The sequence below is a fragment of the Xenopus laevis genome, chromosome 6S (genome assembly GCF_017654675.1).
Source record: "Xenopus laevis strain J_2021 chromosome 6S, Xenopus_laevis_v10.1, whole genome shotgun sequence".
NCBI classification, from domain to species: Eukaryota; Metazoa; Chordata; class Amphibia; order Anura; family Pipidae; genus Xenopus; species Xenopus laevis.
In genome coordinates this window covers 26,046,664-26,070,272 of record NC_054382.1, presented here as the reverse complement: position 1 = coordinate 26,070,272, position 23,609 = coordinate 26,046,664, and the positions used below count along the sequence as shown (strand labels likewise).

The window sequence follows — 23,609 nt, the reverse complement described above, 5'->3', positions numbered from 1 at the left end:
AAGGTCTGAAAAATCTGAATTTTTCAGATTTCAGGTATTCGGAAATCATCTGATAATGGTACTGACAGCAACGTAGACACTGGTACCTTCCCCATTGACTAATACAGGACCCCAAGAGCTTTGAGATGCCGGGTTTTCAGATTCTGAGTTTTCATACCATCGGACTTTTAATAATTCCCGAAAATTACGTTGTTTTTTTTTAAGGTCCGAAAAATCCAAATTTTTCTGATTTCAGGTATTCGGAGATTAATAAATAAACCCCATAATCTTTAAATGATTATTTAGTAGACAAAGCATGGTGATCCAAACTACAGAAAGACCCCCTATCCATAGGTCCCAGGTCCTGAGCATTCTGGAAAACAGGTTATATACCTGGCTCTACTCTAGCTGGCGCTTTTGTCTACTCTAGCTAGAAGAGATACTACTGAAACAACAGAGGTGGTCAGCAGTGGACAGAGCGTCCTTCCTTGTCCATCTGTTGCCATTCTTTAAGGAAAAATATATCCCCCCCAAAAAAATGAATACTTACCGTAAGCATCATTTATATCAGATTAAGTGGCATAGTAAAGTATCTTACCAAACTGGAATATACAGTAGATATCATTACATATTGCCCTTTTACATCTTTACCCTTGAGCCCCCATTTCATGATATTCTACGTGCTGCCTCAGAGATCACCTGACCAGAAATACTGCAGCTCTAACTATGTAGCGGAAGCAACACTGCATTATATCACTTTAAAACACTTATTTTTTGATGTTACTGATTCTTTAAGTTGGATTTGATTCACAATAACGGAAGCTAAAAACAATGCCTGTATCTGCATTATAAGGTAAACTTGCAATTCCTGTGCAGTTTTAATAAGTGAAAACTCCAATCGCAGGAATCCCTTTCATCACTTTGTTACCTAGCTACAGAAAGTAAACAGGACCTTTACTCGGAAATCTAGAGATTGGAAAGCTGCAGATCTGTTTTATCTGACATTTCAAAGCGTTACCCGATAATGTGAATGCCAACACGGTGTTCTTCAACAATTTTACGTATTAGTTGAGCATTTAGGTTACAGGAAGAACATGACAAAATAATAAAGAAGGGATGTTTCTTAGATCAGGAATGTCTTTTTTTCTGCGCAGTCCCAATTGCTGATTGTAGTTACGTGATATAAACAATCCAATTATAGGGGTAAGGTTAGAGGGATTTCATCGAACTTTTACGGGATTCTGTCATGATTTTTATGATGTATTTTGTATTTCTAAATTACACTGTTTACACTGCAAATAATTCACTCTACAATATAAAATTTCATTCATGAACCAGCAGGTGTATTTTTTTATTTGTAATATTGCTGTGTAGGCAGCCATCTCAGATCATTGCCTGGTCATGTGCTTTCAGAAAGAGCCAGCACTTTAGGATGGAACTGCTTTCTGGCAGGCTGTTTCTCCTACTCAATGTAACTGAATGTGACGCAGTGGGACCAGGATTTTACTATTGAGTGCTGTTCTTAGATCTACCAGGCAACTGTTATCTTGTGTTAGGGAGCTGCTATCTTGTTAACTTCCCATTGTTCTGTTGTTAGGTTGCTGGGGGGAGAGGGAGGGGGTGATATCACTCCAACTTGCAGTAAAGCAGTAACAAGTGACTGAAGTTTATCAGAGAACAAGTCACATGACTTGGGGCAGCTGGGAAACTGACAATATGGCTAGATTTCAAAATTAAATATAAAAAAATCTATTTGCTCTTTTTAGAAACATATTAAAGTGCAGAATTCTGCTGGAGCAGCACTATTTAGTGATGCATTTTGAAAAAATTTTTTTTCTCATGACAGTATCCCTTTAAGCTTAAGGCAGCCCGTACAAGAAATGTCTTAGAATCCTGTTGGCTACACCATACTCAAAATTAATTTTAGAGGGTGTTACTGACAGCTTGCCTTACAAAAGGCCTCTATGGTTCTCCTTCCTTCCTGATCAGATTCTTGCTAAATTCATTTCAAAGCCCTAGTGTCTGATAATCACCTTAAAAATACTGTTCGATAGAGCGTAGCAGAAAAAAAGTGTCTTGAACTAATGCCATAGATACTTCCGCCAGACATAAACAATCAGCGCAAAATACAAAAACCAATAAAAAAGCATCCAAAAAAATTATTTCAACTGAGCTCTCAAGTTCATAGGTCCACTACTATGGTAACAGACCTAGCAATTTAGTACTCCTTGCTTGGGGCAATCTCTGGGTGCTCCCAAAGGACCTGTACAGAAAGAGAACCTGACCCCAATGTTCTTTATGTAAGCCTGGAAATTGCAGCTGAGCTACGCAGAATAGTCATTTGGTGGCAATGTTTAAAATGAAACTTTCACGGGATGTTAATACATTCAATTCAATAACTCACAAAAACTCAGGCCATATGGAGAATAAATAATAAGAAATGTCACAACATGTTATAACACAACTACCTGTAGATTACAAAGTTTAGCTCTTCTGCCCCTGTAGTTGAAAAACATGAAGCTGGATTGATCCACAGTAGTTAAATCTTATGGAATGAGAATGGGACTTTGGACTTTGTCTACTGGTGTAAAGACACTTAATGCATGCGTATACCTTCCATTCCTTTGCGCAGCCCCTCCTTCAGTAACTGTTTTGACAAATATGCCGAGTTTTTCCAAGCCAGTGTCTGCTCCAACTCCCATGCCAATAATGCTGACCCCAAGACCTTCTTCATCTACAATTCAAACAAGTTATGATTAAGAGGTCAGCGTAAAGCTTAAAACAAGAAAATATTTTTCTACATTGTCTTCAAATATACATGTACTATAGCTACAGGAACAAACACAGTGTATACAAACATGATAATATTGAGGTCTTGTGCATGAATTCTTAAAGGGGACCTGTCACCCTAAGAAATAATTGCAAACTCTTTTCTATCATGCTAGCTGAGCAAAATAAACTTTACTTACACTATATTTGTTATTTAAATTTTGTTTCCTTTAGTCTGGGTATTATACAATCACAGCAAGCAGGCAGGAGCCATTTTGTGGACACTGCTATTTAGACACATTATGTATCACCCCAAAATCTTGTGTATGCACCAGAATGATGGACCTAATGCCCATGCACAGTGCCCTACACAATTATAGAGTGTGAGGAGGGAAGTGGGAATGTGAGGAGAACAGCGATATCTGGGAAGTGCTGAATAGAAAGTGAAAGTAATTGACTGCCCCCCCTCTATGCCTCAGGCATAGAGGCAGGGCAGATGATATCTGATTGACAGCTCAGATATTCAAACACCTTTATAACAGGTATGGATGTTTTAATGAAAAAAATCATTTGTGTTCCATGTTTAATTTGCAAAGGACTTTCATTATGCAGCTTTTTATGTGTAGGTGACAGGTCTACTTTAACATAACATATATCGATTTTACGGGAATACAAAATGATTTTATATTTACTATTGGCCAGTTTGTCAGTGCATATGCCTCTCTTTACCAAGTCTCTCCTTGGATTTATATTTTAAAATACCATAGAAAATGTTATCCTACATAATTGGACCACTCTACCTATGGTATATATCCTTCCCATTAAGTAAAGGTGGTCATACCTGGAAGAAAATTTGGGGAGTTATAAACTAGACTGAAACATGGCAACAGAGTCACCCTTTAGTGGTACAAAAATTGAAAGAGGCTACTTTTTAAAAGAAGCAAGCTCACTTGATTAGAATAATGTTAAAGGAAAACTATACCCCCAAAATGAACACTTAAGCAACAGATAGTTCATATCATATTAAGTGGCATATTAAAGAATCTTACCAAACTGGAATATATATTTAAGTAAATATTGCACTTTTACATCTCTTGGCCTTGAGCCACCATTTTGTGATGGTCTGTGTGCTGCCTCAGAGATCACCTGACCAGAAATACTTCTTCTCTAACTGTAACAGGAAGAAGTGTGGAAGCAAAAGACACAACTCTGTCTGTTAATTGGCTCATGTGACCTAACATGTATGGTTTGTTGGTTTGGTTGTGAGTACAGTGAATCCTATGATCCCAGGGGGCGGCCCTTATTTTTTAAAATGGCAATTTTCTATTTATGATTACCCAATGGCACATACTACTAGAAAAGTATATTATTATGAAAATGGTTTATTTACATGAAGACGGATTTTATGAGCTGTTTTATGCAATATCTTTTTATAGAGACCTACATTGTTTGGGGGGTATAGTTTTCCTTTAACATGGGTAAAGTTGATTTAACTGCCACCACAGTTGATTGGCTCGAAGACTGTAAGTATTCACCACTATCGTCAGGTGTATGGGATCAGGACCGCACGTTCATTTAGTTATCAATGGCCAACAGGCTGATGAGAAAGACTAGCATTACCTTTTGGCAATTACTTTCTATGGCTAAACTATAGAATATCTCATCTTTCAGCCTGACTGCTCAAATATCCAGGGGATCTGCCCTTACATGATTCTCTATTGCCCAGTAGTTTATAGAAACATAAAAAGAAACTTTACCAAAAGTTGTGTTTACCCATTACAGGAAGACTATGTTCTACAACTTACGAGCAATCTGTGGATTCTGCCAAATGCCAGTTGTAGTAAGATGCCAGAACAGTCACTGTTTATTGGGCCGAGGGGGGCTGTTTGGGCCTCTGTGTACTTGAAATGCCAAAGTCTATTTTGAATCCCAGTCTGGACCTTGCTGAAGCCTAACATCACTTTGCCTTGGTCAGCCTTTATACACATTACATTACAAAACTCAAGGTATTCCCTTATATTAGTCACCATTCTGCAAGCAATTTAACATATGCTCATGTCTGCAGGTACAATTGCACCACTATCTACATTAAAACTGTTTCATTTTTAAAGAAGAAAAGGAAATGTATATTTTAATGTTACTAAGAGTAACTTTTTGTGCCCCTGGTAAACTATCACCCAAGGTAAGGTTCTTACCTCGACTCATTGTAGAAATGGTCTTGGCTACCAGGGTGACTTTAAATCTATTAGTACTGAATAACTAATATATTCCATTAGGGCTTCAGTAACAAGACACAATAGCCACATTCCTATTTGTAAAGTCATTAATGTTTGATCCACTTTAAAATTCAGTAGGCAAGAGAATGTGCCATGTGTCTCAAGACGGAAGGCTTAATTAGCTCTTGTGCTGCAGACGTTTGTATGTGAGTCAGGGAAGTGTAGCAGAGACTCACATTAGAACAACGTGTTGTACAATGACCTTGTGATATATTCAGTTCATCTGAGCAGCACATACCTTTCTCTAAATCCACTGGGAACAAATCTAGTTTCTCCACACGTTTTTCTAGTTCATACTCTGCAGAAGCGGCTACTGGGTCGACTTCATCATTCCTTCTGTCATAGTCTTCATTTGAGTATGTGTTGAACACCTGTACAAACAACAAAAAAAACCTATTAAACAGTGGATCTAGACAAGTATTGGTCATTATTACAGTCTATCAGCAGATTTATTCAACATTTATTTAGAATTTGTGGACATGAAAGAGGGTGGAGATTATTGGCTTAGCACAAGGGATTGGGGTGGGGCATGAACATTATGGGTGGCTAGGGTGGATTTAGCGGACATGCGATTGAACATGTAGCACACAGGTTACCAATCTTTTTTTACCCATGAGCAAAATTCTGATTTAAAAAGAGTTGGGGAGCAACACAAACAAACACAAAATTGTTCCTGGGTGATGCAAAATAAGTGCTGTGATTGGCTATTTGATAGCCACTGATAACTGATGAAGCGTATGGCTCCTCTAATTTATCTTGCCTAAAACAAAGAATATCGGAGCTAAAGCAATCAAGGGGGCTCTTAGTGCTGATTTGGAATCTCAATGTTGTTAATAAGATCTGTCCTAAGGACACATTTAACCCTCATTGCAGCCTGCTGGCATTATAAAATAGGGATGCAGCAAAATCCACTATTTTGAGATTTTGGCGAATCTTGGATCTTTCGTGAAAGATTCGACCAAATACAGAACCAAATCTGAACCCTAAATATGAATATGCAGTTTTGCGTTTGTGTGACAAACGTTTCTGGCGTCCGAGTTCACAGTCTTCTTCCAGTGCTTTGGCAATTTTCGTGAGTTTCGGCGCACGCACAGTTGTCGCAAACCGGAAAATTTCTCCAATTGTGCATGCGACGACATGCCGATCTCCCACTCAGCTTACCGAAGACCCGGAAGATGGCTGTGTGGAACTTAGATGCCAGAATCTGCGCAGAGGGGTAAGTATAAAATATGGGGCATTTCCCAGGGGGCAGTTAGGCTGGGGGGAGGAGGGAGGGGGGGTCTACGGGTTTATTTCTTAAAGGGTTGAATTCTCCTTTAAGGATTCATCCAAATCTAAATCCTGCTGAAAAAAGCCAAATCCCGAACTGAATCCTGGATTCGATGAATCCCTATAAAATACATATACATCTCACAACTGAGCAGACACTGATCTACAAAAATCAGTTTCCCTTTTGAAACAATGCAATTTCTTGTGCAATATAACATTCTGGTTTGTTACTTCTCAGGAACTTAACAAAAACCTTATAAGTAACCATTTGCCTATAAACTTCCTGCAATAAGCTGCACAAAGGGAAACACCTAAATTTACCTAATTTAATATTATTTTCCATGATTGTTTCCTCCTTTTAAAAATGCATCCTGCTCAGAACCACATAAACCAGCCAAGAACCATCCATCTGCTACATGTTTCCAAAGCCCATGGGCAAGGTCCTTTGAATAGAAGTGCCGGAATAATCCAGTCCCATGCCTAAATAATACATCTTAAAACTCAAAAGTCACACATATGAACAACCTGTCTTTTTGTTTATAAATATCATTAGCTTACACTGTGCCTTGCCTAGTTTTATGTGCAGAACTAAAGGGTCTCTGGTAATTAGATTTCTGGGTACACACAATGGCTAAACCCCAGACTCGCTAACCTCTGAGCACATGGTTTTGCATTGTTTAATATCCAGATCTGCTCATATTCACAGAGTTTTAGGCTGGTCATGCCATTTGCCATGCATGTAGACTTTCCAACATTGATTAGCACTCCAATGTAAAGTGATATGGAAGCCTTTATTGGCAGAAAATCAGTCCTGCATGGGGTAATTATTTGTTTGTTCCTTAAAGGAAAAGTAAAGCCTATAAAGGACCTTGACCACATTTCAAATACTTCTACAAAATGTTAGTAAGATGCTGATCAAATCCACTTCAGTGAACGGAAAAAAAATTAAACCTTTGGTACCAGTCTCCAGCGAATATCATGAAACTGAATCACCTACACATTTTTACAAGCTACGTTTGCGTGTGCCACCTGAGCACGTCTTTACCTATCTGTTGGCTTTTAGATGCCATTTGAAGAGGTAAAAAGCAAAGCAGGTAATTATATTTCCGCACTGTTTTTCACACTATCTATAAATATAAATCTTACTGTACATAAGGGACCTGCACCAAAAGCATTTCATTACGGATAGGGTGCATGTTTCCTAGCAGGCACAATGGCAGTATACCATGGAGAGAAAGCTGTAAAATCAGAAAACCGATCTATCTCGCATTCTTAATTTCTTTTTAGAATTCAGCAATCAGCAGCCTTTTTATGATTCACTGAGACAGGAGAAATGATAATTAAAATGCTACACGTGACAGCCATTTCTACATACATAGATTCCCATCTCTTAGGACTTTAGGCACAGCATAAATATAAATACACAGCCACACAGACTGGCTAGTCAGGCGCAGAAACAGATGCACATTACAGCAGAAAGCAGACACAGGGTTACACAGTATGGCCAGGCACCAGATTCCCATAAGACAAATTAAAAGTGACATAATAAATGTGACATTACTATCACTAGAGAAAGCCTTGTACTTGGACTTTTTGCATTGACCTAAATACAGTTTCCCCCCATGTAAATCCCATGCATATATATGCCAGTTACCATGATCAGTTAAATTGTTTCCCATCCCATGATGTGTGATACGATGCAAAGGAAAGCTGCAAAGAAACTGAAATGGCACGAGAAAGCTAATGAATAGGTTTTGAGGAAATGATCATAATTCGTAGGTTATAAACAGAGACCAAATGCAATGTGACTGCAGCTCCCTCCAACATTCGCTCATTAACAAATACTCATACACTGTATGTATCTGTGCATTTGTACACAAGCATCTACTGATAAGAACAGCAAGGAAATGTATTATTTATTAACCTTTACCTTTATGCCACCTTCACATTTACATTGCACTTTATACAAGTTGTTCACCATTCACATCCATTCCTGGCCCAGAGGAGCTTACAATCAAACTAAAATTAAAAATGTGGTATTTTTTGCCATTATTAAAGGAATTGTTCAGTATAAAAATAAAAACTAGGCAAAAAGATAGGCTGTGCAAAATAAAAAAAATGTTAGCCAAAAATGTAATATAAAGTCTGGAGTGACTGGTTGGCTAACAATAGCCAGAACATTACTTCTCTCATTAATCACTAACTCCGAGTATAACTTTTAAGTGTGATGCAAATGGCAGATGTTAAGGCAGTTTTCAATTAGTCTTTATTTCTTATTTTTTTGCACAGGCTGAAATATTTTCTTTTTTTCTGGTGACTCTCAACACACTCTTGGAATTTGAACTACTATCTTGTTGCTAAGAATTAAACACCCTAGAAACCAGGTAACCGTTTGGAAGACAAAACAGAAACTCTACAGATAGCCCTCTATTTTAATTTATATATTGTTCAGCCAGGTAACTGAATTCATCTGAACCCTAAACCGAATCCAGGATTCAGTGCCTCCATAATTTTTACAAGGCAAACATGTCGATTACATTTAAAGAGAAAAAAATATGCAATATTGTCCCATTAATTCCAAGGTTCCTCAAAGCTTCAAGGTCCTTTTAGTACTACATTTTAAAAAAACAGGAGTTAAATGATGTACAGATAGGCAGTATAGATTCTTTTTGGGGTCTTTACAAGTTACACCTATGCTTAAATAATTGCATTGCAAATCTTAATTATTCCATTAATTATTACACCAGTAATATCTCTTCCTAGCCTGCATCAGCCACATTCACCTTGGGCAACTTTAACATCTTGAAAAAATAAATAAGGAACATGCAGGGCTCGCTAAAAGGGCCTCTTGGCATTGTGTAGTGCCCAGCATGCAGTCCTTGTGTTGCCACTTAAGGTGGCCATACACGCAGAGATTCGCTCGTTTGGCGATTTTGTCAAACAAGCACATCTCTCCTTGATGTTCCCACATTGAGGTGGGCGATATCGGGCTGATCCAATTGTGGGCCCTATCCTAGGGTCCAACGATCAGATCACAATGTTGCAAACACCGGTGTCGGATTGAGGGACCGCATCAACAAATAGATGCGGGCTCGATCCAGCGGAATATTTAACCCTGCCAGATCGGCATCTGCCTGACTTTCGGCCACATATCGATCGAGGAAGCCCATGGGAGGGCCCAACGCACAGCCCGATTAAGCTGCCGACTCGGTCTGTCTGCAGCTTTTATAGGCCCGTGTATGGCCAGCTTTAGACACAACACCAAGACAGAGGCACCTGTTACCTGTTATACAGAAACCAAGCAAATGTCAAGGGGAGCCCTACATTTCAAGTTGGCCTGTTCATAGCCAGAGCTAATAATTAATGTCTAATTAAAAGGAACAAACTGTGAAAAAATGCAATGTCGATGTAACCTAGATTTGTACCAAAGATTATCAAGCAGATCACATGATTACTGTTACCAGTTTCTAAGAAATAGAGGATAACAAAGACCAGCCAATACACTGACTATATCCATATATATATATATATATATATATATATATATATATATATATACTGTATTTAACAGCAACACTCTTCTTCCAGGCTAGGGAGAAATTCAGTGTATGAGAATGAGATACATGATCTCATTACGTAAAGATTAAACTCTTACTTATTCATTATTATTGGTAAAATATGCTTTCTGTCCCCAAGGCACATTCTGGTCCAAATGTTCTGTAAGAATATTTCCCCCATATTGTAGCATTCCAGATTATCAATGCAATTAGAACAAATTTTTAGATGCTATCGATGCTTTAAAAGGGTAAGTAAACCTTAAAAATAAGTGACTGTAAAATTGATGAGGGTGCTATTTTAAGAACTTTTGCAATGTATATTCATTTTTTAATTTTTTTAATTCCAAGATATTTAAAGGAAAACTATACCCCCAAAATGAACATTTAAGCAACAGATAGTTAACATCATATTAAGTGGCATATGAAAGAATCATACCAAACTGGTTTATATTTATTTAAGTACATTTTGCCATTTTACATTTCTTGCCTTGAGCCACCATTCCGTGATGGTCTCTGTGCTGCCTCAGGGATCACATGACCAGAAATACTACAGCTCTAACTGTAACAGGAAGAAGTGTTGAAGCAAAAGACAGAACTCTGTCTGTTAATTGGCTCATGTGACCTAACAAGTATGGTTTGTTGGTATGTTTGTGTGCTGATGAGCTGTTTTATGCAATATCTTTTTATAGAGACCTATAATGTTTGGGGGCTATAGTTTTCCTTTAAGGTTACATGTACTGTTAACATCAATGGATTTTGTTACAACAGCGCCACCTGCTGGTCATTTTCATACCAGTCTGACCACCAAGTAGTCAAGGAAGTTGTCAGGAGAAAGAAAGAGGGCTGGTTTGATGTTTTTTCTGGTTAGGAAATATTTGAGAAAGGTTTCTATTTTTTTCCTAACCAGAAGAACAACAGAGCAGCCTCTTTCTTTCTCCTGACTATTTCCTCGACTACTTGGTGGTCAGACTGGTCTTTAATTGACCAGCAGGTCGCGCTGTTTTAACAAAATACATTGATGTTAACAGTACATGAATCCTTTAATATCTTGGAATTAGAAAAAATTAAATAATGAATGTACATTGCAAAAGATTTTAGAATAGCCCCCTCGTCAATTTTACATTCAGTAATTTTTAAGGTTTACTTATCCGTTAACAGCCATCTGTCTTTTTTGGCTAAAGGCAAAAAGCCACACAGGCCACATTTTTTATTAATAAAAAGAGCTTTTCTACTTTCAGATATTTTGTTGCAGTTAAAGGGGAACTATGTTTGCTCTATTTTGAAGCACTTTAAAAAGGAATGGCCATGGATGGATGTTCTCCTGCTGTGCATCAAGTTCCATGTACTGCAGTGGGTTGGAACCATAAAATCAGATCTAAGAAGCAATGGGTCACTGGAAATTAATTATTCTAACAATGTGTTATCCCCAAGACATGCTCACAGATTAGCTGAGCAGTTCTCAAAAGGGGTCCGTCTGCAAACATCAGCCTACAGTAGGAATATCTGAGGTGAGGCTTTCCAGATGAACCTCTTACTATCTACTGACAGATATCTGAGCTGCTTGACTTTCCATGGTCTCCTGCATTTAAGTTGTTTCATTCTTAATAATATGTAACTCACAGACTGGGGTTCACTGCAATGGAACTTTTTTTTTTTTTTTTTTTGCCAGTTGGCTTTATTGATTATTTTTTTTAACTGCTTCTTCACTTTTAGAAGCAAATCTTACAAACACCATTTATATTCATAGTTTTATTCAGAGCCCAGACCAGATTTCCAAAATATTGTGCAGCATTTCTGCATCAATTTTTTTTAGAGCTTTTGAAGATTACTTTGAATGCTCTAGAAAAATGATAGGTGGGAAATGCACTGTTGAGGTTGTGGAATGCACGGCCGGGTGATGTTGTGATGGCTGATACTGTTAATACTTGGATGATTTCTTTGACAGACATAATATCAAAGGCTATTGTGATACTAAGCTCTAGTATTTAGTATAGATATGGGTAAATATAATTTATGTGAAAGTAGGGAGGGGTGTGTGTATGGATGCTGGGTTTTTATTTGGAGGGGTTGAACTTGATGGACTTTGTCTTTTTTTAAGCAGATTCAACAATGTAAAAAAAAAAAAAAATATATATATATATATATATATATATATATATATATATATACATATACATATACATACATACATAAATACACACTTTATACAAAAGCCAGTAGGGCTGTGCACTTCTGTACTTCTGGGTGGAGTTGCAGATTTTCTGACGTGACCCACAAGTCCATATTTATGGAAATACCAGTAATCTGTTATACACCGAGGGGTATATTTATCAAAGAGTGAAGTTAAAGAGCACCACAGTCTGCTAGAGGGAAATTCCTCCACTCTCCATTAATTTCTATGGAATGTTGAAAAGCGTATTTATGAAAGAAAGACGCACTTTTGGATCACCAGATCAATGCTGAGGATTTGCCTCTCATAGCGGATGTTTTTGTTAAAACTCATCAAAAGCCACTGATGGCTTCTGATAAAGTGACTAGCACAGTAAGGAAACATGTTGAGCCGTGCACTCCCCTGCTCATCCTCTATCCTTTGTATGCACTGCATCTAAGCTCTTAAAATGATCAAATTCAAGTTGGAGTTTTAACAAAATATCTGCTATGAGAGGCAAATCCTGTGCGTTGATCTGGTTATCTTTTTTTTTTTATTCCACATTTTAAATTGTAATTACAGTATTCACCTTAATTACATGGAAAATACATACATACATTATATACATTAAAATACATCTGAGGCCATAATATGGCCACGATTAGATACATAGAAAAGGAAAGTAGAAAAGAAAAAAAAATCACTGTCTTCATATGACCTTTTCCTTTTTTTCTTTTTTTTTTCTTCCCGTCCCCTCTCCTCCTCTCCCCACCTTCCTCTCCATCCTCTCTCCTTCCTTCCCGTTTTCTATACATAAATTTAGCAGCGATATCATCTGGCCTTAGTTCCATTAAGTTAAAATCATTCCACAATGGCCATTTCTTAATGTGTTAATGTAATACATTTTTATTTCTAGCTTCATAACATTCAAGTGTTTCATCCTTCATCAAAGGATGATCTTTCACTTTCACCCATTAATAAATACTCTTTTAAAAATCCCAAATAAATGAATGGAGAGTGGCGGAATTTCACTCTAGTGGACTGTGGTGATTATGCTTGGGCGAATTTGATCCGTTTCGCCAAAAATTAATCGCCGGCGAAAATGTAGCTGACGCCCATTAAAGTCTTTTTTTTTCTGACGCGTGACGCCATAGAAGTCTATGGGCATAATTTCCGTGGCGAAACAGGGTGAAAAAATTTGCCCAACCCTAGTGGTGATCTCTAACTTCACTCTATGATAAATATATCCCTAGGTTCCATGTAGTTTTTTTCCATGTACAGGTATAGGATGCAAAATCTGGAAACCCTTTATCCTTTATTACAGAAAGGCTGTCCCCATAGACAAACAAATAACAAATAAATAATCCAAATTTTTAAAAATAATTTCCTTTTCTAATGTAATAATAAAACAGTACCTTGTACTTGATTCAAATGAAGATATAATTGGGGGGGAATGTAATAAAAGTCGCAAAGAGCACAACAATTAGCACATATAAGAATAAAAAATCTCATTTCGCAATGTAATACTTTTCCATCAACTGTTATTACATTGCGAATTTTGATTGCTCTTTGTGAATTTTGATTGCGCATTGCCCACTTTTAAGAAGTGCTTGAAGGTGTCGTTAATCTTTTGGAGCAAACATAACAACTTTTTCATTAAGAAGCTTTATTACATTCACTGCACACTGGCGCTAACTATAAACTTCGCAAACCTTCTTCCACTGTCAGAGGTGGTCGCTAAACAGTTTCCAGGTTCACAAAAGCTATATTCGCATTGCGAATATTTTTCCCATTACCGACGTTTATTACATTACCCCCTAATGAATCCTTATTTGATGCAAAAACAGCTTATAGGGGTTATTTTTTGTTTATATGATTTTCTAGTAGACTTAAGGTATGAGGATCTGAATTACAGAAAGATCTGTTATCCAGAAAACCCCAGGTCCCGAGCATTCTGGATAACAGGTTCCATACCTGTACTATATCTGTACTAAAAGGAGCAGGGCAAATAATTAGTTAGTGAACTGGTGGTTACCGTAGTTAATAAAAAATGAAATGAAACAAAGCCTCTCCATCTAGGGATCAATCATAACAGAGAGTCACAGGTCAGCATAAAGAACTCTGTGTTCCTGTCAGCTTTTATTACTGATAAATACAAATATTTAAACACAGAAAAAAAAAATTCTGGTTTGTGGGAGTATGGCTTTTACTTTTGGCAGTACAGTTCCACCTACAGTACCTGCAATCTTATCATTCTAATCCCAACATCAGGGGACCCAATACTAAGGTACAGGGCTCTATGGGCATGATGATAAACACATATCTAGTTCCTACTACAAAATATAGTTCCAATGACAGTTTTTTGCACTTTGAACCTCACCCCTCTTTTAAATGAGCCCCTGTTGTCTTTTACCCCTTTGATTAAGACCAACCTAAGCATCAGCTGAAGGGATATAAATTCAATAGCTGTGATGTAAATAGATTATATAAGTGCAGTGTTCACAAATCACTTTTCTTTTTTTTTTAAAAGATTTTCTTTATTGAATTTAAACATCCATTAACAGAGAAAAGAAGAGGAAAGGTCCCAATAGAGACCAGACTTCGGAAGTCACCGAAGAGAGAAAAAAGAGAAAAGAGAAGAAGAGAGTGAAGGAAGAGAAAAGAAGGGATGGGTCTCATATTCAGCAGATCTGTTTGTGTGAACAATCCAAAATAAACAATCCTTTATTATAGTAAGCACTGCGGTCGTCATTTATCCTTGTACACTCAGAGGCCTAAGGTCATCACTCCCTGCAAGCATAGTCCCATGATGCCTACTGTAAAGCAAAGGCAAGTGATTCAAGGTGTCCGATCTGCACCCAACCAGGCGTTCCAAATTTTCCCAAATTTACCTGGGCAACCTCTTGCTTGGTAGGTTAGCTTTTGGCTGGGGAGGACATTATTGATCAGTTTTTTCCAGAAGCGTAGAGATGGAGCTGCGGTCGCCTTCCAGTTCATCAGGATGGCTTTTTTTGCAAAATGTACCAGTTGTAATAAGCATATTCGTTCACTGGAGCCCAGATCCAATCCTTCTGTTATTCCCAGTAAGCAAAGTTCCGGCGAACACACATTAGGAAGTCCAAGTTTAGTGCCAGCAAACTGCATTATCTCCCCCCAGAATCTCTGTATTTCAGGACAGTCCCAGAATACATGCTTATAAGTACCTTGATCACGATTACATTTGGGGCAAACATCAGGGCAGCCTGGGTAGATCCGGGCCAGTCTGTGGACAAATCACTTTTCACTGTGATCAGCGTTATCTTTGATTGATTAAAACCTATAGTGAGACTAAACCATATGAGTGTTTACCAAGATATCCGTCCTTACCATCAGTATGGCAAGGATTATAGGGCACAAAAATAGGCAACACTATACTAGAAGTATTGAGCCACAAAGGGCCTAAACATGGCACTTTGAAAATACAGAAATAGACACTGGGGACATAAAATAAAACTGTTCAAATCAGTGTCATAAATCCACTGCACCAGGCTCAAGCCAATACGCCATTTACTAGCACTGAACAGAACTCCTACACAGCTTAATGTGTATCCGCCTTATGTTTGTGTACAATATAATATTTGCTTCATTTCTTCCTTCTTTGACCACAGGCTTACAAATAACCAACACAGAGGAGATTTTGAATCAACATTGATGTTGAGTAGAAAGGGCAAATGAATAGGCGCACAAATCCAAGCTATGGCTGTTAAAGGGATTGGCACACGTACATTTACAAAGAGACTTTCTCTGACTAATTGATAGGTATTGGGTTCTTAGGGATGGGGTTGTTATCCTGGCACAAGATGCCCATTGTTCCCTGCATGCCACAAAGCTGTGGCCCCTATAACTGTGATCCTTGTGCTGCTGACGGCTCATCTAGTAAGCTGCAGTTATGAAACATGGCTCTAGGTGGTATCAGATATACAGTATCAAGATGCCAGTGTTCCATCCACAGAAGTTCTGCTTCACTGCATTGGTTAGAGGGCTTCCTTCAAAGAATAACTAAAGCTTAACTCTAGACGTAGGCTAGAAATGTTGTACATTATGTTTTGGGTTTCTGTACCAGCCCAAGGCAACCACAACCTTAGTAGTAAAGATCTGTGTCTCCAAAGATGCCCCAGTAGCTCCCCATCTTCTTTTCTGCTGATTCACTGCACATGCTCTGTGCTGCTTTCACTTACTGAGCTTAGGGACCCACTCACAATATACAGTACACATAGAATAGAAATGTCACAGTATAAGGCTTATTAGTGATTAATACAGTGCAATTAGCATTAGAATTTAATAATCAGTCCCGTAACATCATCTTATATTACAGACCAAACTCATTTTCTGCTGGATAATTAGTGACGACCCCTAAGCTTAGCTTCTCAGCAGCTGCTCAGAGCCCACTGAGTATGTGAGTGTCACAGACACTTTCCAAGATGGTGACCCCCCTGTGACAGGTTTGAAGTCCTGGATCATTGCTGCTATTGAGAAGATGAAACTTTAGGCTGGTGCAATAAGGTAATTATATAAAATATGGCATTTTTAGCCATATTCATTTTTAGGGTTTAGTTCTCCTTTAATAAGTGAGCAAGTTACTAAATTGTGCATGATCTGGCAGAGCATTTACTGCCCTTATTAAGCTTTTACCAGTTTTATAGCAACCACTGACTGCACCAACATATGCAGGCAACTGCCACAGTAGTGAAAGAGGGACAATTACAAGGATTGTTCTCTTAAGCTAATAATTGATGTAGGTAGCAAAATGCTCAATTGTGCCATGGCAGTGGTGTTTTGACTCTCAGGAACAAGCGTGGCATACAAAATGCCCTTCATCACCACCTCTGCCTACAGGAAAGGACGTCAAATGCTCTCCCGAGAGCAGATGCTTGTGGTGACAGGCAGGCCTTGTACAGCTAGTTTATCCATGCAGCGCTTAATAGGAGCTAAGCTTCTTATCATCCTCTGCCCTATTCCTACAGCTGAATATGTTAATCAGAGTGGGGCTCATTACCTCCATGTAGGATGAATATTTCTCATGCATCTTGTGTTTGGAAGGAATGCTACACAGTACAAGCATCATATGGTGCACCAGACTAAAAGCAAAGTATCTCTGTAAAGGTTGTTAAACAGTGTGCATGCCTCTAAGGAAAGCATTTTGCATCTGGATGGAAAAAGAAAGAGAGAATGACCTCTGGTCACATAATCTTATTTTATTATGCAATTCATTGCAGTTCCGTATCTGAGAATTCATATTGTGGAAGCCACACAGGAAGTTGCTGCCCAGTGCAAGGGTTTCCTCAATACATTGTTGCACCAGCAGTGCAGAACTACAATGTAGCACAACTGCTCCACAAGAGAAAATGTCCATTCAAATTATAGAACCCCAATATGTGATTGCTGGATTGTCCCCATATCCCCCCCCCCTTTACATTCTAAAATATGAAGATATTAGACGTCACCTTTGAATTTTATAACCTGTACAAAAGCCTTTGGTCTTGTGCCAAGTGTCTATGGTCAGGGAACTCCTTGGTAACGTATAATATCCTTATACTTTGCAATGGGGGGTACATTACTTCCCTACTTCCTATATAAAGTGTGTGTGTGTATTTGTGTGTGTTTCTGCTGTGGAATGGATGTGTTTGTTGCTAGGCAACTATTTTGGAAGCAATTATGTGCCATGTTTAGGTCCTTTGTGGCTCCCTGATAAAACATGCTCAATATTTAATAACTGTTGTGGTTGGAATAGTTCTTTTTACAGATAAACTTACCTTACTACCAAGGGTTCGTCTTTTACTCACACCTATAATACTACTAATGTATATACCTATCATTGGTATATAGATGCAGGTTGGAACTATGCTACAGCTAAATCCATTATCTATATTATAGACATATAGTATAGCGATAGCTGCGGTCAATAAACAATAGCCAGAGTTCTTGAAGGGGTTGTTTACCTTTAAATTAACTTTCTGCATAATGTATAGAGTGATATTCAGAGACAATTTGCAATTGGTTTTCATTTGTTATTATTTGTGGTTTTTGAGTTATTTAGATTTTTATTCAGCAGTTCCCCAGTTTGCAATTTCAGCAATCTGGTTGCTAAGGTCAAAATGTTTACATGATTTTCTAGTAGACTTAAGGTGGATGAATGAAGATCGGTAAAAGCCCAAGGGCCGAGCATTCTGGATAACAGGTCCAACACCTGTACTGGTATAGCAGTCAGCATGACTATCCAGTCCTAATTACCTGCCCCTAGAGTCCAATGGAAATGGTGCGCGAGTGACTGCAATTTAAACTTTTTAGACAACAAAATAAGGCAATGATACAAGTATTTTACAGATGAGGACTATCCACTCAGCTGGTATTTTATGCAAATACTGTGCACTGGAATGCAACGGTCTCCTTAGAAATATGTCTTGTCTAATAATTCAGTGCATGTCATTGGGCAGCAGCTACAGAGGATTATTTATTCCAGCGGGGCGACTGGGGGATGTTCACATCAGCACAACAGCATGGCCTGAGGAGAGGGCTGCTCTCATGACATTACTGATCTGTCATTACATTCCAAGGCCCTGTGTGCATGTCACAACTGGAGCTGCTATTCCCTGCTGAAGACAAGCTGAAGACACACCATGTCCCTGTGTTTGGCCTTTGATCGATTTTACCGTCTGGATACAGAGGAAAAATCAGTGTCGTGGAATATGGATACCCTTTATATGCGTACACTTCCCTTTAGGTTTCTATAGTCTCATATAGTACCATAAAAATAATAAGATGCTAATCAAGACAAAAAATAGCAGCAACCCCCCATTTATATTTCTAAACCTGCATCAGGAAAGCGACAGGCTGAACATTTCTGCTCTAATAATATGGCCCACAAAGCGTATTCTCAGCTGACACAGAACTTCTTGCTTTTGGCTGTTAATCCTGCCATTCAGGTCAATGGGAATTCATCCAGAAGACGCTTACATGCAAGCAAGTTCTGCCTGTGTGGGTGGTTCAACTTAAGGTTACCTTTTAGTATTCTATGGAATGTTCTCTTCTTGGCAACATTTCCATTTGTCATCACTTTTTAAGGTTATTTATTTGCCATTTTCATCTGAGTCTCTGCAACTTTCACTGACCCTGGCTACTCTGTGAGGCTACAGATTTATTATTATTGTTACCACTGAAAGGGCAACTAAAGTCTAAAATAGAGTAGGGCTAGAAATGCTGTATTTTGTATACTAAATATAAACATGAACTTACTGCACCACAAACCTAATCAAACAAATGATTTACCGTATATACTCGAGTATAAGCCGAGTTTTTCAGCCCCCAAAATATGCTGAAAAACGCTACCTCGGCTTATACTCGGGTCGCCGGTGTCTAAGAATAGTCCCCGGCGCCTAAGAATAGTCGCCAGCATCCAGGAATAGTCACAGGTGTCCAAGAATAGTCTCCAAGAATATACGCCGGCGTCCAAGAATGGTCGCCGGCTTCCAATGGGAGCAGAAACCCTCAATTTTTTGATTGAAACTTACCAGAAGCTGCTACATTTGTCACCCTCGGCTTATACTTGAGTCAATAAGCTTTCCCAGTTTTTGGAGGTAAAATTAGGTACCTCGGCTTATACTCGGGACGGCTTATACTCGAGTATATACGGTATGCTTTCAAAGTTGGTCACAGGGGGTCACCATCTTGTAACTTTTTTAAACATCTTTGCAAGACCAAGACTGTGCACATGCTCAGTGTGGTCTGGGCTGCTTAGGGATCATCATAAATGATCAAAACAGCACAAATCAAATAATATCTGCCAGAATCTTATACAGCAAGACTGATTAATAATCAGAATAGGTAGACTGCACTGGGTCCTGTGTTGTCATGTAATCTAATGTGAAATTTATAGTTTTTGTATAGTTTAATAAAAACTTTCTCCAACTCTGCAGAACCAGTGGCTGCAGCTAAATAATCCTCCAAATAGATTCCTAGTTTATCTGTTTAAATCTGGCTCCATGGTCTTTGTCCCTGCAGCTGGAGTTGGAAACAGTAAAGGGGATATAAAGGCAAAAATAAAATCCAATTCAAATCTCTACAAAGTCGCCGACAGCTCTACAGGGAAAAAAACAAAGCTGCTTGAGTTCTGCATGGCTGGGAAGTAAGGTGGGGGCTCCCCCTGCTGTTCATAAGTATGATTGTTTCCCTGCAGAGCAGTTAGGGACCGTCTGACAATTCCTATCCACAGCAGTAAATGAAGGGGGAATTTCACTGCATACAGTCAGGTTTCTTATAAAACGGTACACATTTTTTAATCAAAGTATGTTGGAGATTACTTTTTCATTAAAGAAAGTAAAAATGGGATTTTATTTTTTTGCCTTTACATGCCCTTTACTCCCTCTCCTATTCATTTTCCAGTCTTTCATTCAAAAAAATGACTGCCTGGTTGCAAATGTAAATTGGACTATTAGCAACAATATAACTGCTGAAATTCTAAACTGGAGAGCTGCAGCGCAAAGCATCACAATCCTTTTCCCAGATGGCAAATTCTGTTAGATTGAAGCTAAACTTAAAGACTGAGCTTGTTCTTACTGCTTGGCTTGTGCTACATGTGTGGTTCACACACCTGAGATCCCAGATTTTAACAGAATAACAGAACAGAATAAATGGATTATTGCTGTTTGTCCATCTACGTATATGGCCAAACTGGATGATTCTCAATCTCTTCAGGTCAGTTGTATGCCATTCTGGGAATCATCTATCCTATAACAAAGAAAAGTCCTTGACTGATAACATCACTAAGCACCATTTATAAGGATATCCTTTACAGGATATTCATGACCCTTGTATATTGTATAATGTAATTTTGTATATGTATATTATATATGTAATCCCACCGACAGAGACAGCACCTTCCCAATATTGAGCTCACAGTCAACACTGGAAGGGCAGGAGTTCAAACCGGTTTCCAGTAAAATAGGTGGAGTTTTGCCACTTTTTAATAATCAGTTGATGGTCTAAAAATCACACTAGGTTGTTTCTAGAACTGTGTATAAATGCAGACTGCTGATCTTGTCTTCTCAGCCCTCCCCTCTGTCTACACGTACAAGTAGAGGTATGGGATCCGTTATCTGGAAACCCATTATTCAGAAAGCTCAGAATTACAGGAAGGCCCTCTCCCATAGACTTTATCCAAATAGATCACATTTTTAAAAATGATTTCCCTTGTCTCTGTGTTGATGAAGCAGTACTTGATCCAACTTAAGGTATAATTAATCCTTACTTATTACTGATCTGTCACTTAATATATCGTTTTTTTTTTTATTGTGCACAGTTTTTTTGTGCGCGCTAATAGTGAGTCCTCTGTCCAGCATCATTGTAGTACACTTAAATTTAGGGCGCTATATTAAATACACATATAACATATAGGGGCCGATTCATGAAGCTCGAGTGAAGGATTCGAATTAAAAAAACTTCGAATTTCGAAGTATTTTTTGGGTACTTCGACCATCGAATTGGTTAAATTCGATCAAATTCGAACGAATTCGAACGATTCGAACGATTCGAAGTAAAAATCGTTCGACTATTCGACCATTCGATAGTCGAAGTACTGTCTCTTTAAAAAATACTTCGACCACCTACTTCGGTAGATAAAACCTACCGAAGTCAATGTTAGCCTATGGGGAAGGTCCCCATAGGCTTGCCTGTGATTTTTTGATCGAAGGATTTTCCTTCGATCGTTGGATTAAAATCCTTCGAATCGTTCGATTCGAAGGATTTAATCGTTCGATCGAACGAAAAATCCTTCGATCGATCGATCGCAGGATTTGCGCAAAATCGTTCGACTTCGATATTCGAAGTCGAACGATTTTAGTTCCCAGTCGAATATCGAGGGTTAATTAACCCTCGATATTCGACTCTTGATGAATCGGCCCCATAGTCTTTTTCGGTTTCTTATTAATAACCATATGAATTTCATGGTTAAAGTATACCAGGTGACCAGGAAGTCATCCTCAGTGTTTGTTTGTAGCCACTGAAACATAATACTTCCACAAGAAATGTCTGTTACTGATCTCTTGATCTAAAGAGAATGATTAACCTGCCATACAAAATTCACTGTGTGCTGTTGTCTTGAAGGCACAGGGGCATGGGATTAACACATACAAAAAGAATGGTTGTGGGTGCACACCTGAGGCCAATTTCAAAAAGTCTAATTCCCTGTCTCAGTAATTCAAGTAAAAATGCTAGTGCATATAGTTTTGAAACAGGGTTGTTTAGTTACAAAGTTATGATCATAAAATTGATAAGCCACCATACCGCGTCAAGGTAAACCCCACATGGTGGTCCCTAACTTGTTTAACTTTAATCATAGTAGATCCTCCCATGCTAGCGGCATTGGAGGATCTAGCCTGAAGGCAGTCTCTCCCACTTAAAAGCCGCATAGCAGTTGGCGGGGGAGGATTTAGCTCACAGTTTGAAACCAAGGCACAGGAGTTTTTCATATAAATGCTATTAAGAAGAGAGGAAAGATACCTATTTTACTATGATTAAAGGTAAACAAGTTAGGGACCACCATATGGGGTTTACCTTGACGATGACGGTATGGTGGCTTTTCAACTTTATGATCATAACTTTGTAACTAAACAAACCTGTTTCAAAACTATATGCACTAGCATTTTTACTTGAATTACTGAGACAGGGAATAAGACTTTTTTGAAATTGGCCTCAGGTGTGCACCCACAACCATTCTTTTTTATACATGGGATTAACACGGTACAACCTTTGTCGGAAGGTCATTTCCATTTTTTTCTATTCTCAGTTCAGCACCATTTATTGCAATTTTTTTTAAATCTGCTTCCAGTGATGTCCCAATAAACTACAGTGCAACTCATATAAAGCTGGCGTCTATGCACTAAATTGTCACTCCTCTATCTCATTCAAAGTGCAAAGTGCCTACTAACCATATTGACCCACGTATTGTGGGAAAAGAGCTGCCCGATATCGGCAAAAGACTTGGATATCGGTCGATCGGGCTGGACGGATAGTTTTGATTGGGAGTCTTTGAAGGCACCTGAACTTCTGCCATTGTTAGATGCTGAATCGTCAAATACAGGTAGAATTCTATTGTTTCTACCTGTATATCTGACGATTCAGCTCTACACGTGTGTATTGAAGCAAACAAACTTTCTTGGAAAGATCTTTTCCAAGAAAGATCACAATTGTTATGTCTATGGCCACGTTAAGCGAGTAACTGTGCTGTCAATAACTTTTATGAAGCTCAGGTGTGTAGCACCAATCCAAGTGCTGCCTGGGGCCTTTAGTGGATAATTATCTGTCCTATGCTTCCCAATGTTGTCCGCTGTAGCAATTTCCCCCTTCAATTATATTCCTGCTATTATGACTATGTAACTAATAAGGTGACTGTAGAGAGGCCAATGTTAGTGTATCACCCCACAAATCAGATGAAGAGATACCAAGGCAAGCATATAGAGACCAAGGCTAGTGTATTATCCCAATGACTGGCCAGAGGGCTAAACAATCGGATATTGTTTAATATAGTAACCTATAGTTATCGTATTTGCCCTCAATCATATCAACCCAAACACAGAT

General features: G+C 38.4%; 1 protein-coding gene across 2 annotated transcripts in view; it reads right to left on the bottom strand.

Annotated features, from left to right (window-relative positions):
* ppp1r9a.S (1 S homeolog) overlaps positions 1 to 23,609 on the bottom strand; it is a 142,930-nt gene that overhangs the window by 63,040 nt on the left and 56,281 nt on the right. For both annotated transcript variants that reach the window (XM_018269190.2, XM_018269191.2), the window contains exons 3-4: positions 5,263 to 5,395; positions 2,593 to 2,713 (exon numbers count right to left, since the gene is read on the bottom strand). In XM_018269190.2, coding sequence (XP_018124679.1) covers positions 2,593 to 2,713; positions 5,263 to 5,395 — 254 coding nt within the window. The remainder of the gene's footprint in view (positions 1 to 2,592; positions 2,714 to 5,262; positions 5,396 to 23,609) is intronic.